This window comes from Camellia sinensis, chromosome 1 (genome assembly GCF_055761805.1).
Source record: "Camellia sinensis isolate YWXY chromosome 1, ASM5576180v1, whole genome shotgun sequence".
NCBI lineage: Eukaryota > Viridiplantae > Streptophyta > Magnoliopsida > Ericales > Theaceae > Camellia > Camellia sinensis.
This window is the reverse complement of record NC_138961.1, coordinates 224,243,231-224,262,147: the sequence shown is the minus strand read 5'-3', so window position 1 is coordinate 224,262,147 and position 18,917 is coordinate 224,243,231. Positions and strand designations below refer to the sequence as shown.

Here is an 18,917-nt window from a genome sequence, read left to right as displayed (position 1 = left end):
AATAACAATAAAAAAAAATTCTTTAAAATATATCTTCTATTTTTTATTAATATTAAGATAAATTAGAATGATTTTACTTGAAATAAAAAATAAATAGAATAAACTCCACTAATTTAATATAATTACACCAAACTTTCTAAAAATTTATATTTATAATATATATAGCGTAGCACTTGCTCGCATTCCATTAACAATAGTGTTGTTTGCAACAGTTTGATTTACCCTCCGTTTGTTTTGGGTGGAAAATATTTTTTTCTATTTGGTGATGATGGTAAAATGAAGGTGGAGGTGGTGGCATAACGGTGGGAAACAGCGATAGTGATGGTGATGGTGTGGCAGTGACCATAGTGATGGTGGTGTGGTGATGGAGGTGAGAGTAGTGGTTGTAATGTGGCGAAATTGGTAAAAATTTAGTTAAGAAAACGTTTTTTGCATTTTACAAGTAAAAAACATTTTATGCTCGAATAGGCTTGTTTTCCATTGATTATAAAAAATATTTTCTGTTGATTTTTGTTTTTCATTGTAACAAACATCAAAAATACATAAATATTTTTCAAAAAATATTTTCCATCTAAACAAAGCATAAATTTATAAATTTGTCATAAATTTATATTACTAGATAAACTAGAAGGGGAAATCAATATTTTTTTAATCAAATTGAAAGGGTTCATTATATTTTTCTGAATTGGTACATTGGATTCGCAAGTCACCTCATGTAAGGACAACTCTAGTAGTGTAATATTTAAGTGTAATAACGCTAGAATAACACAACACAACATAAAATACTTACTCAAATAATATAGTGCTCAATATGAGTAATATAACACTTGTTACATTTTTATATAACTTGTTGGTGATAATTATAAATAAAATATCAGAAAATATAAATAATAAAAATTATAATAACTATTGTAAAGGCTGAGAGGCGCGGGAAATTCGCTTTCTTTAAGGAGATTCAAGCCCTTTGCGGTTAGGCAAAGCCTCACACCGGTGCAGCAGAAAAAACTTTGACTTGTCTCCCCCAGGATACAACAGCCCGACTAAGTCGTATGGTTCACTAATACTGTACAATTGGTTGAACCCCAAGCTTTATCACATACATCCTTTTTTATTTGCCTGATAATCTCACACAAAACATAATAAAGTAACAAAAACTTCTTCTTGTATATTCCAAGATAGGAGATTAGCTCAATTTATAGAAGATGAAACTTGGTGGACAAGTTTCTTGGAGGATCCTTTTTGGAAGTTGCTTGGAGGCTCCTTGGAAGTTGTTTAGAGGATAAGTATGAAGACTTGACTCTTGGAAGACTTGACTAGGCAAAGACTTGGAGGATAAAAATAGGAAAGGAAATTAGTAGGCAACTTCCTTGGAAGACTTAGAAACTTGTAGAAAAAGACAATGAAAACTTGGAGGGAAAAAAAAGAAAATCAAACCTATAACACATTATAATATTAAAATATCTGCTAACATTTCCCTACCTATTTTAATATTATAGGTAACAAAAACTGAGATTATTAGGTAAATAAGGATATTATGCATCATGGTAGGTGTGCTCTGCATTGAACCTTCATTAGTGAAATAATAATATCTACTCCAGAGCCAATAGTGTGCTCAGCATTGAACTATGATTGCTTAAGGGAAATAAATAATTATTGCACACACATAATATTCCAGGTGTTCACATAAGCTTTAAAAGCCAGCATATTACGGCCTTGTGCGATCTCAGGATTCATGAGTGTGTTTGAGAATTAGCCCAAATCTCATAGGTAGCGGCCCTACTACCACACTCACATAGGTGAATTCTGCCAAGAGTGCTCCTGTAACTATGACACCCTACTCAATAAGAGCTATAGAAATTCATTAAGAGTTTTTTAATAACTCAACCTCTACAACGTTACAGGATAAATGCACTTACATCATAGAGATGGGTAAAAAGTAATGTAGTGCATTTCTTACGACCATCATATGATCATTTTTCTCATTGAACCCAGTTACAGGTTCTCTGGTCCCTGGGTTAAGTATATTCATACATGGCTCCTGCTATATTCAATGGGCTTCAACTCCATCCCTCTCAATGTATTTCAGACTCTATCTCTTGCTAAGGCCTTAGTTAATGGATCTGCAAGATTATCACAAGATTTAATATAATTCACATTTATGATGCCATTATTCATATAAGATCTCACAGTACTGTGTTTTCTTCTGATAGGTCTAGATTTACCGTTATAATAACGGTTATTTACTCGACCAATTGCTGCGGTGCTATCATAATGAATCAATATTGGTGGAATCGATTTTTCTCAACAAGAGATTTCATTTAACAAATCTCTTAACCAATTTGCTTCTTCATTGGCTATAGTTAAAGCAATAAGCTCAGCCTCCATTGTTGAATTAGCAATAATGGTTTGTTTTTTCGATTTCCAACTTATAGCACCACCTCCCAAGGTAAATAAGTAACCAGTGGTTGATAATGAATCACCTGACAAGGCATTCCAATCGGCATCACTGTAACCTTCAAGTATTGTAGGATACTTACTATAAAACAAGTCATATTTTATGGTACCAAATAAATATTTCATAATACGCTCAATGGCTAGCCAGTGATCATTACCAGGCTTGTTGGTAAATCTGCTAAGTACTCCAACTGCATAGGCAATGTCAGGTCTAGTACAGTCAGTCGCATAATGCAAGCTACCAATCATACTAGCATATTCCTTTTGATTAATTACATCCTCATCATTTTCAATAGGAAATAAACGCAAATGAGGATAAAAAGGAGTAAGAGCACGCTTGCACTTATAAAAATTATATTTTCTTAAAATTTTCTCAACATAATGCGACTGATCAAGAAATATACCATCACAAGTTTTGGTAATTTTCATTCCCAAAATATAATTAGTCTCACCAAGATCTTTCATATCAAAATGGCTACTAAGCATATTTTTAGTTTCCACGATGATATGCAAATTAGAGCCAAATATAAGTAAATTATCCACATAGAGGCTAATAATGACATGTGAATTTTCTTCAAATTTATAGTAGATGCATTTATCACATTCATTCGTTTTATAGTCATTCTCTACCATGCAGGAATCAAATTTCTCATGCCACTGTTTAGGGGCCTATTTTAAGCCATATAGGGATTTAACTAGCTTGCACACTTTACTTTCTTAACCATGTTCCACAAAACCCCCAGGTTGATCCATATAGATTTCTTCACTAAAGTCTCCATTTAAAAAGGCTATTTTAATATCCATTTGATGAATTTTTAGATCATAAATTGCAGCCACTGCAATTAATAATCTAATGGATGTAACTCTAGTAATCGGAGAAAATGTATCAAAAAAGTCAAGATCTGCTTGTTGTTTAAAACCTTTTACAACAAGCCTTGCTTTATAATTATCAATAGTTCCATTCGGTTTAAGTTTTTTTCTAAAAACCCATTTACGGCCAATAGTTTTATAACCTGGTGGTAAATCTACTAATACCCAAGTTTTATTGGATAATAATGATTCCATTTCATCATTTATAGCCTCGTTCCAAAAAACAGAGTCAGGTACCAAAACTTCTTGTAAAGTTAATGGAGTTTCCACCACATTAAAAACATGATAATCAGGGCCAAAATCTTTTTCTAATTTGGCTATTTTACTCATTCTAGGTTCAAAAACTACAATATCTTGGTTTTGTAAAAGAGGAGTAGAGGAACCGGTTTCAGATAAAATATTTTCTTGATAATTTTGACCCCTACCAATTTTAGATTTAAAAGGAAATTTTTCTTCATGAAAAATTGCATCACTTGATTCAAAAATTATCTTGTTTTCAAAATCAAAAAATCTATAGGCTGTACTAGTTGTTGCATATCCAAGAAAAGCACAAGTAGCAGCTTTCACACCTAATTTAGGTCTTTTAGGGTCCACAAGTCTAACAAAAGCTAGACAATCCCAAACCCTCAAATATTTCAAATTTGGCTTATGTCCTTTCCACAACTCAAAAGGTGTAACTTTTATTTTTTTATGTGGTACTCTATTCATAACATAGCATGCAGTTAAAATTGCTTCTCCCCACAAATTTGAAGGAGCACCTGCTTCAATTAGCATAGCATTTGTTAAATCCGTTAAAGTTCTATTTTTTCTTTCTGCTACACCATTAGATGCAGGTGAATATGGTGGAGTAGTTTCATGGATTATTCCCAAAGACTAAGCAAACGAGTTGAATCCAAAGGATTCATACTCCCAGCCTCTATCACTTCTATATCTTTTAATCTTTTTACTGAATTGATTTTCAACTTCAAGAAGGAATTCTTTAAATTTTTCAAAAGCATCACTTTTATTTTTCAACAAGTATACATAAGTGTATTTTGAAAAATCATCAATAAAAGTGATAAAATATTTATTTCCACCACGTGTGAAAATTCTTTGAAATTCACATAAATCAGTGTGAATTAATTCTAACAATTCAGTATTTCTCACCACACTTTTATGAGGTCTTTTAGTTATTTTTACTTGACTACAAACTTCACATTTCTCAAACTTATTTGTTAGTCTGGGAATTAATCCTAAACTACTCATGACTCCCACATATCGACTATTAATATGACACAAACGAGCATACCAAAAGTTCATAGAAGACATTATGTAAACAGAAACATGTACTTTCTTATTCTCAACATTTAATTTAAACATTCTATCACAGGCATACACTTTCTCCACAAATATGCCTTTTTTATTGATTACATATTGATCAGATTTAATAGTCTACTTGAAACCAGATTTGTTGAGCAAATAACTCAACATCAAATTTTTCCTCATGGACGGTGTGTACAACACATCTTTTAAAACAAGCACACGTCCAGAGGTAAAATTCAGCTCAACATCCCCACACTCGAGCACCTTGGTTAAACTAGAGTCACCAAGCATAACATTCCCCTCCTCATTAAAATGAGTGAAATCTTTGAACCAATCTTTATCATAGCAGACATGCCTGTTGGCACCAGAGTCTGCCCATCACCTTTCCACAAATTGAACCATAAAAATATCTGTAATCATAGCCACAAATGGTTCCTCGGTAAAATTAGCCTATGGTCGAGACTGTTGTTTCTAAAATTTGCAAGTTCGAGCATTATGCCCATTTTTGCCACACACAAAACATGTCACATTTGTCAGATCTTGTGAAGGGAGTTCTTGGTTCCATTTCTTTTGCCTCGGGTAATTTTTATTTTGTGGTCTTCCAGTATTTTTCCAAATCTTCTTAACTGGCTTCAAGTGACTATTTTTCTAAAATCGACCTTTAGGTAAAGTATTTCCAGAAGTTAAATTTACCTTTGTAGTGGAATGCTCTTGTGTCATAAGCGCATCTTGTTCTCGTGCTTCCTCCTTCACCCGAATCCATGTGATTAGAGTCTCCAAGGACGTCTCCTTTTGCTTGTGACGCATTGACTTCTAGAACTCCCTCCAAGATGATGGTAGTTTGCCAACAAAACCTGCTACAACAAGATTGTCTCTAATTTTGATGCATTTGGATCTAACTTCAGCCACTAGCATCTGAAAATCTTGAACTTGCTCCACCACTGATTTTCCATCTATCATTTGATAGCGGAAAAAACGGCTTGCAGCATATTTTTTAGCCCCTGCTTCTTCAGTGTCATATTTATTCTGCAAAGCTTTCTAAATTTTCTTGGCAGTGGTATAAGTAGTATCATAATAATCATAAAATTGATCCGAAGGACAATTCAAAAGATAATACCGACATTTATACTCATCTGTGTTGTATTTCTCGATTTTTTCAAGATGAGCAGCATACTCCTCGTCTGTAATCTCTTCAGCGGGGACTTTGTTCGGATTTTTCTCGGTCAGGATATAAGCCACTTTGAGGAGACTGAGGTAGAAAAGCACCTTGCCTTTCCATCTTTTGAAATGGGCTTCCTTGAACCGGAAGGGCTTGTTGAGATCGTTGGTATTCTCGTTGGGCTTCTCCAATACTGGCTCCATGAATTTTTGCTATTTGAATTTCCTTAAAATTGTTAGTGATAATTACAAATAAAACACTAGAAAATACAAATAATAAAAATTATAATAACTATTGTAAGGGTTGAGGTACGGAAAATTCGTTTTCTTTAAGAAGATTTAAACCCTCTGTGGTTAGGCAAAGCCTCACACTGGTGCAGCAGAAAAAACTTTGACTTGTCTCCCTCAAGATACAACAGCCCGATTAAGTCGTATGGTTCACTAATACTGCACAATTGGTTGAACCCCAAGCTTTATCACATACATCCTTTTTTATTTGCCTGATAATCTCACACAAAACATAATAAAGCAACAAAAGCTTCTTCTTGTATTTTCCAAAATATGAGATTAGCTCAATTTATAGAAGATGAAACTTGGTGGACAAGTTTCTAGGGGGATCCTTCTTGGAAGTTGCTTGGAGGCTCCTTGGAAGTTGCTTAGAGGATAAGTATGAAGACTTGACTCTTGGAAGACTTGAAGGAGACTTGACTAGGCAAAGACTTGGAGGATAAGAATAGAAAAGGAAATTAGTAGGCAACTTCCTTGGAAGACTTAGAGACTTGTAGAGAAAGACAATGAAAACTTGGAGGGAAAGAAAAGAAAATCAAACCTATAACACATTATAATATTAAAATATCTGTTAATACTACTTTTAGTGTACCACTTTAAATATTAATACTTTCATTAGAGATAGGCATGAACGATAAGATGGATTATGCTAAAGACCTTAAATAATTTATTAAATTTTTATCAAACCTATCACATGAGTGTTGGACATGTTGATTTATGTGGATCCTAGGTTTGAAAAAAAATTTGATAAATCATTTAGAATTCATAACATTTTTCTAATAAGATTCATTACATCAATAATATAGTAATACACTAAAGATATAAGAAAAATGATAAATGTAACATTATTTGCATATTTATGTAGTGTTAAAAGCTTGTCATAATTAGGGGTGAGCATGGTCCGGATTGGACCGGATTGGGATAAAACCAGGACCAATCCGTTATTTACGGTTCCTAAAAAATTGGAACCAATCCAATCCGTTTAAATCATGGAACCAATCCGAACCAATCCATTTAAATACGGATTGGATCGGTTTAGGACCACGGATTCACATAATTAAATAATAAAAATATATATATAACACTTGAATTTCATAAAAATATAAACATAGCGCTATATTAGTTCCATAATAGCAACATGTTTTTCTATAATAACGACATACTGTTCTAGAATTTAAACAACCATAAGAAAACTGGTTTCACCATAAGTATTTAGACCATTGCAAATTAAAACTTAAAACTAACAAACAAAAGTAATAAAAGAAGATATTATACGATTTTAGGTTTGAGTTTAGATTTTACATAGAATAAGAAAAGATACTATGGGGGAGGATGTATAATAAAAATATAGACTATTTGTATACGGTCCGGATCGGTTCCAATCCAGAACCGTGGGATTCAATCCGGAACCAATCCGTGAACTACGGATTTTTAATTATTCAATCCGGAACCGAACCACGGATTCAAAAAACCAATCCAAACCTATCGGATTGGACTGGACTGGATCGGATTACGGATTTCACGGATTCCTTGCTCAGCCCTAGTCATAATTCTGTATAAACAGTATCTCTTTTTTTTTTTCATTCAAATATAATTTGTGCTTTGATAATGATAAAATAGAATAAAAAATAAGTTTAATAGGGATGCTTTAAGAGTTCATTTGGAAAGTGGGTTGATTTTCGTTTGAAAACGATTTTTTAATTTTTTTAATTTTTTATGAGAAAAATAAATATTGTAATGATTATAAATTTAATGTAATATTTTACCTTATTAAATTAATTTTTTTTTATTATTACTATTTTAATAATGAAAAAAAAAAGGGTCCAAACCTCAACGAAACCTAATATATGATATGATTTCCTTATCAAGCCAATCAGGAGTAAATTGGAAGACAAGACAACCCTCATTTATCACATGGTTAATAAGAAGGTAAAGCCGAATGGTTACCACCCGCTAAAATCACATTAGCCCAAAAAAACAAAAAACAAAAAAATAAAAAAAGTGCGACCTTAACTCATTACATAAATTTACAAAAATGCCACCAACATTATTCCCAAAATGCCCCTATTCTGGTATCGCACTCAACTTCGCGTTTCGTCTCCGACCACCACATCCACCGCCACTCCTCCCTCTTCTCAACCCACCATCCCCAACACCACCACCGCTGCAGCCGCAATCAGCCACCCTTTGCGACGGCTTCACGCCGCCCTTCTCCCCGGAAAACATCACCGGCGAGAAATGAATCTGGCTGGGGCCCAATTTATCGCCGCCGCTCTTCGTCAATGCGTAGCTAGCTTTCACCGCCAATGCGGCCATCTCCTCCGCCTGAAGCTTGCGCTTCAAGCTGCTCAACGGAAGAGCGAAGTAAAGCTGACCCGGTTCGAGCTCCTCGTCGTCGCTGATCGCCGAAACGACATCGTCGAACTCCATTTCATCGGAATTGCAAATGAAACATGTCGGGTCCTTCTGTAACACGTAAGACACCTTCACAGGGTAAGAAAATTCCTGTAATCGACCATCTTGCAATATCAGCTTCGCTGTGGCCACAGACGTAGATTGGCACGAACTGCAAGCACCCATTTCAGAGAGATGCAGAATCGACGATCAGAGAGAGAGAAGGAGGGGGGGGGGGGATATATAGATATGAGGAGAGAGAGAGAATGAAAATGGAGGTACATGTACGTAGAAGTGAGGGATTTGTATCGGAAATTGTACCAGGTGCCACGTCAGATTTGGGAATTAATTTATGGGTTTTTTTGGATCAGTTGCCAGCCTGTAAACTTGGTGGATGACAGGCTGTATGCGTTTCACCGTGAGATTTTGAATTTTTTACTGTGGGGATGAGATCAGCAGTAGCTCAGGTTAAAAGTGAGCGAGATTAGCGTGTATTTCGCTTTGACTGTTTGTTTTGTATGACTAGAGTCGAGGACCGTCCAATGTTCGTAAAAACTAATCTGTTTGCTTGTGGAGAAAGTTAAAGGTTGAAGTCTACACGGAACGGGCCAATAGGGAAAAGGCGCTGAAAGATTCACGTGAACCACAGTGGGAGAAGTGGTATAGGAGTGAGTCTGGCTGGTTTTTAGTGGTTGCTATTCTTTGGCTTTCCTTTGCCTTGAACACTCCAAGTTTGCTCTCTCTGCCAAATTCTATCAAAGATTGAAGTGGTGAAAGGGAAGTTTATGCATTACTTTTTTATTATTTCTTTTTATAATTAGGGCTGGCTTAGGTAATGTTATTTTTTAATTTAGAAGTTAAAAAATCATTAAAAAAAATTAAAAAATTAACAATTTATATTAAAAAGTTAAAATTCTTTTTTTGTTTATTTTTTACACATCTTTTCATAAAAAATTAAAAATTTATCTCAAACATATTAATTTTTTTACATCATATTTTAAGTAAAAAGTTAAAAAATTATTAAAAAAACTTGTTTCCAAATGAGGCCTTAATCTAATGGTACAAAATTGATAACATAATTAATTACTTAAAGGGTAAATTATAAATACACCTCCTGAGATTTACTTAAATTATAAATTACTTCCCGTGGTTCTAGAAATGCCATTATGCTCCCTAAAGTTTTTAATTTCATAACAAATATGTCATTTTATTAATAAATCATCAAGTTAATTAACAATTTTTAATAATGTTAAAATTTTATTTCAATTAATGATTCAGATAATTTTATTATTGTATAGATGAACAGTTAGAAATTTTACTTTTTCAATTAATTCTGTTAAATAAAAAATTCAGATAGGGAGGTATTTGTAATTTTTCAAACCACAAGAAAACAATTCGTATTTTAATCAAATCTCAGAAGTGTATTTGTAATTTACCCTTACATAAAATATAAATAAAATTACATGAGTAAAATTATATCTTTTAGGATCAATCTATCTAACCATGAGATGGGTATGGTCAAAAATTGTTTTAGGTGGTTAATTGATTTTATGGTTGATTCTCTATTCTTTATTTTTTTGTTTTTTTCATTGTGTTTGGTTGTGAAATTTGGGGAGAAATTTGAAAATAGAAAAGGAATATATATGTGAAATTAAGTAAAATGTAGATATATTTTATTCTCATTTCACATATTTTTTCTCTTTCTCTTTTTAAATTCCTTTCCAAAATTTCCAACCAAACACAGTGAGAATACTCTCACTACTAATTCATTTGTTAGTTTCACCCTATTTATTTCAAGATTTTCATTTTATAGCTCATATACAAAATATTAATCAAGATAATAATATTTTTTACTAAATAATGAGTAATGTAATAAAATTTTAAAAATTAAAATATAATCCACTTAAATAATATGACACGTGTCTTGCAATAATAAACATTAAAAATTGAAACAAAACTCAACAATAGCTCTCACATCAACAACAATGTTAGGTGGTTCGAAAAATTGTAACTCGAATAGTTCAAAACACTCAAAATGACGTCATTTTGTGTGTAAAACGACGTCGTTTTGACACATTCGAACCATTTGAGCCACAAAAATTCGAGTCACCAAACAGTTTCTCTCACATCAATATGTAAGAAACAAGTGGTCTATATAGGGTTTGGCTTTGGTCCAGTCTACCATCGGACTGGACCGTGCTGTTGGGCCCGTGGGGGCCCACCACAGGTCCCATTTTGAAAATCTCAATCGTTCAATGTGTAGAACTCTTCGAGTACTATACGTTTGTAAAAAATCACGTTGATCAGATACTATGTGATCAAATCAGTTTTTTGTCAACCGTTAATTTATCCACCGTTCTTTTTTTTTATACAAAACTGATTTGATCACATAGCTATCGATATCGGATCAACGTGATTTTTTACAAGCATATAGTACTCGAAGAGTTCTACATATTGAACGGTTCAGATTTTCAAAACGGGACCCGTGGTGGGCCCCCACGGGCCCAACAACACGGTCCAGTCCGATAGTGGACTGGACCAAAGCCAGACCCTTCTATATAACACTAGTTATAAATAATAATACAAAATAATTGTTAAGGCATAAATGCAGTGTAGATTTCAGTTTTGGAAAAAATATTCAAAGAAAACTAATTGGCGTGTACTCTATTAATTTACATTTAATTTTGTCATTTTTCATTATCAACTCCTGTGGGAGCCAGGAAAATATAGGTACTAGCTTATTGGGCCTAACCCAAACAAAGCCTACAATGGATCCAGTCCAAACAAATATCACACCCTCTATCTATATAAAAGGGGGAGGGGGCATCCCAAGTGAAAGGTATGTCTCATCTCTCTCTACAGAACACACACCCCTTCAAATATATATACTATTTACTTCTTGATTCAATGACTAACTTTATCAATGGAGTACTCCCGACCGGCAACCCCAGTTGGATGGCACCGATTATGTTCATCATTGCAGATCTGCAGAGGTGAAACTCTTCTCTTCGTTGGATCTCTACAACATCCATGTGAGAGGATATTTCATGGTCTTACAATTGGCGCCGTCTGTGGGAAACTAAAGCAGATTCAAGACATAAAGCAGATTCAAGATAAAGCAGAGAAGAGTCAAAACAGATTTTTTATTAATATTCCCATTGATCTCACTTGATCATGTACAGTATTTATAAACTAATATACTCTACCTAACTATAGTTACATTTAACTATAGTTCTAACAACTTTACATCTGCTAGAGTTAATACTAACTAGTGCTAACTAATCTAACAGACTTCAGATGAGGTGGAGTTGTTTTGATCATGCTGGTGCACCTGCTTCGGCAGTGTTGAAGGTGAAGGCTGCAACTGTGAAGGCTGCAACTGAGTTTGCTTAACATGCCCCGTCAAGCTGACAGGAGAAGAATGAGCCAGAAGCTTGTGTTGAAGAAAGTTAAACCGAGAAACGGGAAGGGATTTGGTGAGGATATCAGCAATCTGGTCAACAGTAGCAAGATGTTTGATAAGCAACTGTTTGGAAGCAACACGCTCACGAACAAAATGATAGTCCACTTCAATATGTTTAGACCGAGCATGAAAAATCGGATTACTAGACAGGGCAATGGCAGAGAGATTGTCACACCATAGAGTAGGGGGGGCAAAAGGAATGTGCAGATCCCGAAGAAGCATGCCAAGCCAACTAAGCTCGGCTGAAGTCTGAGCAAGAGCGCGATATTCAGCTTCAGTGGAGGAGCGAGAAACAGTAGGTTGTTTCTTCGCAGACCAAGAAACCAAGTTGGGACCCAGAAAAATACAAAAGCCAGTAGTGGACCTGCGGTCAAGGGCATTCCCAGCCCAGTCGGAATCCGAATAGGCAGTGAGAACAAGAGGGCCGGGCTGAAACTGAAGGCCCTTATGAAGAGTTCCTTTCAAATAACGCAATAAGCGTTTGACAGCATTAAAATGACTAACCAAAGGAGCATGCATATGTTGACAGGCAGAGTTGACAGCAAAAGCAATGTCGGGGCGAGTAATGGTCAGATATTGAAGAGCCCCAACAATACTGCGATATAAAGCAGGCTGAGCAAAAGGAAGATCAGAGTCGGGGAAGCTGGAGGATTTAGTAGCCATGCGAGAGGCATAGGGCTTGCAGTGGGACATCCCAGCTTTGGCTAATATCTCAGTGGCATACTTAGATTGATACAAAAAGAAACCAGCAGCAGACATGTGAACAGAAATGCCCAAGAAATAATTCAGAAAACCCAACTCTTTCATGGAAAAAACTTTATGCATTTGAGCAAGCAATGAGGTAGTATAAGAAACATCACTCCCAGTTAGCAAAATATCATCAACATATATAAGTAGAATGGTGATGGCAGATGCAGTCTTCTTAATAAACAAAGAAGAGTCACAATGACTAGCAATGAAACCTTGGGACAAGAGAAAAGTGGAAAATGTAGAAAACCATGCCCGAGGAGCTTGCTTAAGCCCATACAAGGCTTTATGCAATTTGCACACCTTATGAGGATGAGAAGAATCAATAAAACCGGAGGGTTGAGTCATATAAACCTCCTCATGAAGGACACCATGCAAGAAAGCATTAGATACATCCAATTGTTTGATAGACCAACCAAAATGAAGTGCCAGACACAATAAAATGCGAATAGTAGGTTGCTTGGCAACAGGACTAAAGGTTTCTTGATAGTCAATACCCTCCTCCTGGAGATAAAATTTAGCCACTAACCGGGCTTTATAACGAGCAATGGAACCATCAGAGTTCTTTTTCAAGCGATAAACCCACTTACACCCGATGACATTCTTATTGGGTGGAAGGTCAACTAAGGACCAAGTATGTTGGAGTTGAAGAGCATGAAATTCTTCATTCATAGCCTGAGTCCAAGCTGAAGATTGAGAGGCTTCCTTATAGGAAGAAGGTTCAGTGGGAACATGAGCCAGATGAGCAGTAGGAAAAAGAGAAGTAGATTTGGACCGAGTGACCATAGAATGAGTGTTGGAGCTTATAGGAGGAGCATTATGAGTAGAAACTGGAGCAGAGAGAGGTAAATCAATAGAAATGGAAGAGATAGGAATAGGATAAGAAGAGGAAGGAACTGTAGGATTAGGATTGGACAAAGGAAGAGCAGTAGAAGAAATAGGGTGATTAGCAGAACGAGGAACAGGAAGAGGAACAATTGGAGGTGCAGATGAGGAAGGAGAAACAGAAGAAGGAGAGCTGAAAGAAGAAACAGAAGAAGAAGTAGAGGGCCAGAAAAAAGAATGTAATTGAGTAACTGATAGAACTGGGGAAGAAGAAGAACAACAACAAGATGCAAAAGGAAAACAAGTTTCATAAAACACAACATGCCTAGAAAGATATATATGACCTGTAGAGGGATCAAGACAGCGATACCCTTTGACTGACAGATGATAACCAATGAAAACACATGGAATGGACTTAGGTTGAAGCTTGTGGTTAGTGTAGGGCCGTAACCAAGGATAACACCTGCAACCAAAAATTCTTAGAAAAGAATAATCTGGAGGTTTATTAAACAACAGTTCAAAAGGAGTAAGATTGTGAAGCTTAGCAGTAGGTAATCTATTAATTAGCAAGACAGCTGTAGCTAGTGCCTCAAACCAAAGATTTAAAGGCAAAAAGGCATGATGCATTAGAGCAATAGTTGTTTCAATGAGATGTCTGTGTTTTCGCTCAGCCACTCCATTTTGAGAAGGAGCGTGAGGACAAGTAAGATGATGTAAAATACCTTTTTGTTTAAGAAAATTTTGAAATTCAGTAGATAAGTATTCACCACCATTGTCACTGCGAAGAATTTTAAGAGATGTAGAAAATTGAGTTTCAACTAAAGCTTTGAATTCAAGAAATTTAGAAAATACTTCACTCTTGTAATGAAGCGGAAACAACCAAGTAAATTTGCTAAAATCATCAATGAAAACAACATAATACTTGTAGCCTGATACAGAGGCAGAAAATGGGCCCCAAACATCTGAATGAATGAGAGCTAAAGATTTATTAACAGTTGAATTGGACAAACTAAAATGAAGCCTATGTGTCTTAGAGACACAACAATGAGGACATAAACCAGAGGAAGTGTGAGAAGGCAAATGAAAAGTGTTAAGGATGTGATGAAGCTTGGTGGATGAAGGATGTCCAAGTCTGAGATGCCAATTTGGAGCAGAAGCAGCAGTTGAAGAAGCAGCAGTGGGAGAATTGGCACTCTTGAAACAGGCCTGTGGAGAAGATGAAGAGAACATGGAAACTGATTGAGGAGCATGATAAAGACCCTGAGAATTAAGGCCTTTATACAGAATGCTCTTGGTATCCTTGTCCTGAACAACAAACTTATCAGCATCAAAGATAACAGAACAGTTATTATCAGATGCTAGTCTATGAACAGATAACAGATTAGAAGAAATATGAGGAACATGAAGAACTTTTTGGAGTTTAAGTGGAAAAGAAGGAGTTGGAAGCAAACCATTACCAATGTGATGGATAGGAAGAGAAGAACCATCGCCTATTGTGACTTGATCAGTGCCTTGATAAGGCTGATAATCAGAAAGCTGATTCAAGTCATTGGTAATATGGCTGGTTGCAGCAGAATCAACATACCAAGTAGGAGGAGCAGAAGAGGACTGAAATTGAGATGGAGAAGCAGAAGCCACATATGCTGCTTTAGGTGTACCAGAGGTTGTGTGAAAATTATGATCCATGCGATGCCAACATTCTAAGGCTATATGATTGTATTTGCCACAGATCTGACAAACAATTAGAGAACCAGTATGATGTAGTGGAGAATTCTGAAAAGATGCACTGGACTGAGACTGCTGAAACGGTAGATGTGGAGACTGGAAATTTTTTCCTCCTCGACGAGAGCTGGATCCTCGGAAATAGCGACTTCCACCTCGGTTAGAGAAATTACCTCTGTAGCCTCTAGGAGAACCATTAGAACCACCTCTGTTAGAAAAGGATCTGGTAGTTGCAGCATAGGCAAAAGGAATTTCAGATGATTGAGAACTTTTGTTTGCAGCTTCAATATGAATCTCCTCAGAACAAAGTAAAGAACTCAGAGTTGCAAGAGACATGGAATCAAATCTGGTGCGGATGGAAGTTTTAAAAGCATTATACTCAGCAGGCAATCCATTCAAGATTAATAGAACTATATCCTCATCATCAACAGGTGCACATGCTAGAGCTAGCTGATCAGCTATGGTTTTGAACTCAGTCAGATATGCATCCATGCTTAATCCTTTCTTAGTGAAATGATTCATCTTGTTCTTGAGTTGATGAACATGAGATCTAGAAAGAGAAGTGAACTGAGATTGAAGAACAGTCCATACCTCATAGCTAGTCTTGCAATGAAAAACAGAGGAAAAAATTGCAGGAGACAGAGTAGCGGTTATGCAGCTAAGAAGATGAGCATCGACATTTATCCATTGAAGATACTCAGGATTAGAAACTTCTTTGTTGCTTGCATCGCTGAGAGTAGATGATGGACAATCAATGGATCCATCGACAAATCCGATTAATTTGGTTGCTCGCAATATATTTTGCATCTGATTTTTCCAGACGATGTAGTTAGTTGAATCTAACTTTACTGTGACAAAGGAACTGAGATTTGATATAAGGAGTGTGAGATTGGAAGGAATTGATGGAGATGCATAACTAGATGAATCGGCCATGGGAGAGAAGCTTTAAGGAGCTTCGAAGAGGAAAGAACAAGACTCGTTGGAGCTAGAGCTCTGATACCATAAAGCAGATTCAAGACATAAAGCAGATTCAAGATAAAGCAGAGAAGAGTCAAAACAGATTTTTTATTAATATTCCCATTGATCTCACTTGATCATGTACAGTATCTATAAACTAATATACTCTACCTAACTATAGTTACATTTAACTATAGTTCTAACAACTTTACATCTGCTAGAGTTAATACTAACTAGTGCTAACTAATCTAACAGACTTCAGATGAGGTGGAGTTGTTTTGATCATGCTGGTGCACCTGCTTCGGCAGTGTTGAAGGTGAAGGCTGCAACTGTGAAGGCTGCAACTGAGTTTGCTTAACAGAAACGTCTGACAGAGTTCAACAAAGAAGACAACAAATACCATACTCAAGATGCTCAAATCATTGTTACATGTTACTATAAACATGACCCACAGTTAATCCTATCTTTTTACTCTTTGTTTGAATTGATCTTTGAAATTCAATCTTACTATCTATATGCATATACATATATATAGATATATATGTCTATATATTTATGCTCATAAATTTGGTCCAAACGTTTATTCGATATAGTCGGCACATACTAAACCCATTGAAATGCCTTTAGTTAGATTTACTTTTGCATTTTTATTCTCTCTCTAAAAAATGGGTTTCACTCTTATTTTTGCTAGCTTCTTTGCGGCATTATATAATGGATTCACACTCTTTGATTCTTGAGATATACTTCCACCATGAGTTACTAATCTAATTTTTGTGGTAGTCGGCTGCTTATAAAGTTCGAAAATTCGGCAGTTGGCTAATCAAGATGTTATTCGGCAACCAAATGAGGATGCATACAAAAAAGTTATGGCCATGAAAATTTGTTTTTCGGCTTTTGAAAAAATTGTATATTTTATTTGGCAATGTGAATTTCATAGGCAAATTTTATTCGGCAAATATTTCATTATCTTACGTCATATTTACAAGTTCAATTTTATTTACATCATTATATTTTCAAGTTCAATTTTATTCAGCAAACAATTCATTACCTTACGTTAATTTTATTCGGAAAATATTTCATTGCCTTACGTCATTATATTTTCAAGTTTAATATACGGTTGACATTATTCGGTCACAGGAAAATTTTCATAGTTGCACTACCTACATCATGTATTTATCCGGCAACTGAAATTTTCGACGCAGTCAAACCCAAGTTTTAACTGTATACCACGATTTTGATTGTCGACCAAGTATGTGGCAAGTCAAGAACAAAAGGGAAGTGCTGCACAGGTGCGCTCGGCCAGACAACCCAAAATTCGGCGTTCGAGCCCATGCATTCGCATTTCGGTAGTGCCGTAACTCATAATCAATCGATCGGCAAAGCTCCAAAGCTACTCTGCACTTATTCGGCTTATTATTTGGCATGACAAGTGTGCAAACTCACGACTTATTCGGTATTGACAACTCTGCAAACTCACAACTTATTCAGCATTTCATTTGGCATATCAACATTAATATCAACGCCGTAAGATTATTCGGCACCTCTACAACTCGGCTTAGACAACTTATTCGGTTTATTATTTGGCATAACCCTGCAAACTCACAATCTATTCGGCATTTCAATTTGGCATATCAACATATTAATATCAACGCCGCATCGTCTAGCAACGACAACTTATTCGACTTTAACATCTCGGCTTCGGCACTGCTTATCAACTCAATTATACAATACTCGGCAGAACATCATACCATATTGCTTATCTTTTGCGATTCGGTATATCACTCGGTCTATTATCAACTGCATATTAACATTATTTTGAATATCTTGGCTTCGGCAACTTACCCGGCAGCTAACACTACTCGGCCGCAAAACTACTCGGCCACCCATACGTCATGCACAACATCGGACAATCCCGCTCCGTTATCTACGATATTCGGCTAACAACATTTGTCAACTTTATACGGCAACATTTTCGACTAAACAACAGTCAACTTATTCGGCAACAGAGTTCATCGGCATTATGAATGCTGCATGCACATGATCAACTCGGCTTCGGCATCTTATTTGACACTTTCTTGGACTATAGCTTGCAATATTCTTCCGCATCAAACATTCGGTAACGTTGTAACTTATTCGGCACTAATATCTCGGCATAGAATTAGCATCTCGGCTTGCCGAAATCCACATCTGAACATACCACAAGATTCGTATCGGCTCAAAGATTCCAAACCCATTAACCCAAGCAGCCAAGAAGCAACCCAAGTCCGCGAAAGTTGTAAAATGGATCACACATGTCGAAAACTGAAATTTCAAAAGCTGTCAAACTCAAGTTTTGACCATACCAATGTGAAGTACTCATTAACACGAGTCCAACGCAACAAACCGCGTCGAAATCGGAGCTAAAACGATGCTGTACGGATCGATCAAAGTTTGTCCAGAATTGACGAATTTTCTAAGGACGATGAACCAGCCATGCAAGAGAAGTTATCCGGTGCTTCACGGCGCACAATTCTCAACCGATCTGAGCCATCAGCTCTATTTCGGCTATAACTACGCCATCAGGAGTTCGATTACAATGATCCAATAGTCCTTTTCTAGCTATTTGATACAGTCCGGGTCCATCCGTACGATCAGAATTTGCAAATTCAACTCACAAAAAAATAAAATAAAATAAAATAAAATAAATAAATAATACTAATAAAAAATTAAAATTAAAATAAATAAAAAATAAATTAAA

At 35.8% G+C, this 18,917-nt stretch overlaps 1 protein-coding gene, 1 long non-coding RNA gene and 1 pseudogene across 2 annotated transcripts; all 3 read right to left on the bottom strand.

Annotated features, from left to right (window-relative positions):
- Positions 1–2,301: 2,301 nt before the first annotated feature.
- LOC145822611 (secreted RxLR effector protein 161 pseudogene) lies at positions 2,302–3,654 on the bottom strand (annotated as a pseudogene).
- A 982-nt stretch (positions 3,655–4,636) lies between these two features.
- Positions 4,637–6,325, bottom strand: LOC145790640 (uncharacterized). The gene is made up of 2 exons (XR_014329505.1): positions 5,320–6,325; positions 4,637–5,036 (listed from the first exon to the last, which is right to left on the bottom strand). It is a non-coding gene; the product is annotated as an uncharacterized LOC145790640 (long non-coding RNA).
- A 1,577-nt stretch (positions 6,326–7,902) lies between these two features.
- Positions 7,903–8,785, bottom strand: LOC114282407 (uncharacterized). The gene has a single exon (XM_082868910.1). The coding sequence runs from the start codon at positions 8,650–8,652 to the stop codon at positions 8,137–8,139; it is 516 nt and encodes a 171-aa protein (XP_082725036.1). The 5' UTR covers positions 8,653–8,785; the 3' UTR covers positions 7,903–8,136.
- Between the last annotated feature and the right edge of the window lie 10,132 nt (positions 8,786–18,917).

What these genes read in the sequence shown, in the direction of transcription:
- LOC114282407 (XM_082868910.1), bottom strand. Translation starts at nt 8,652, where the DNA reads ATGGGTGCTTGCAGTTCGTGCCAATCTACGTCTGTGGCCACAGCGAAG.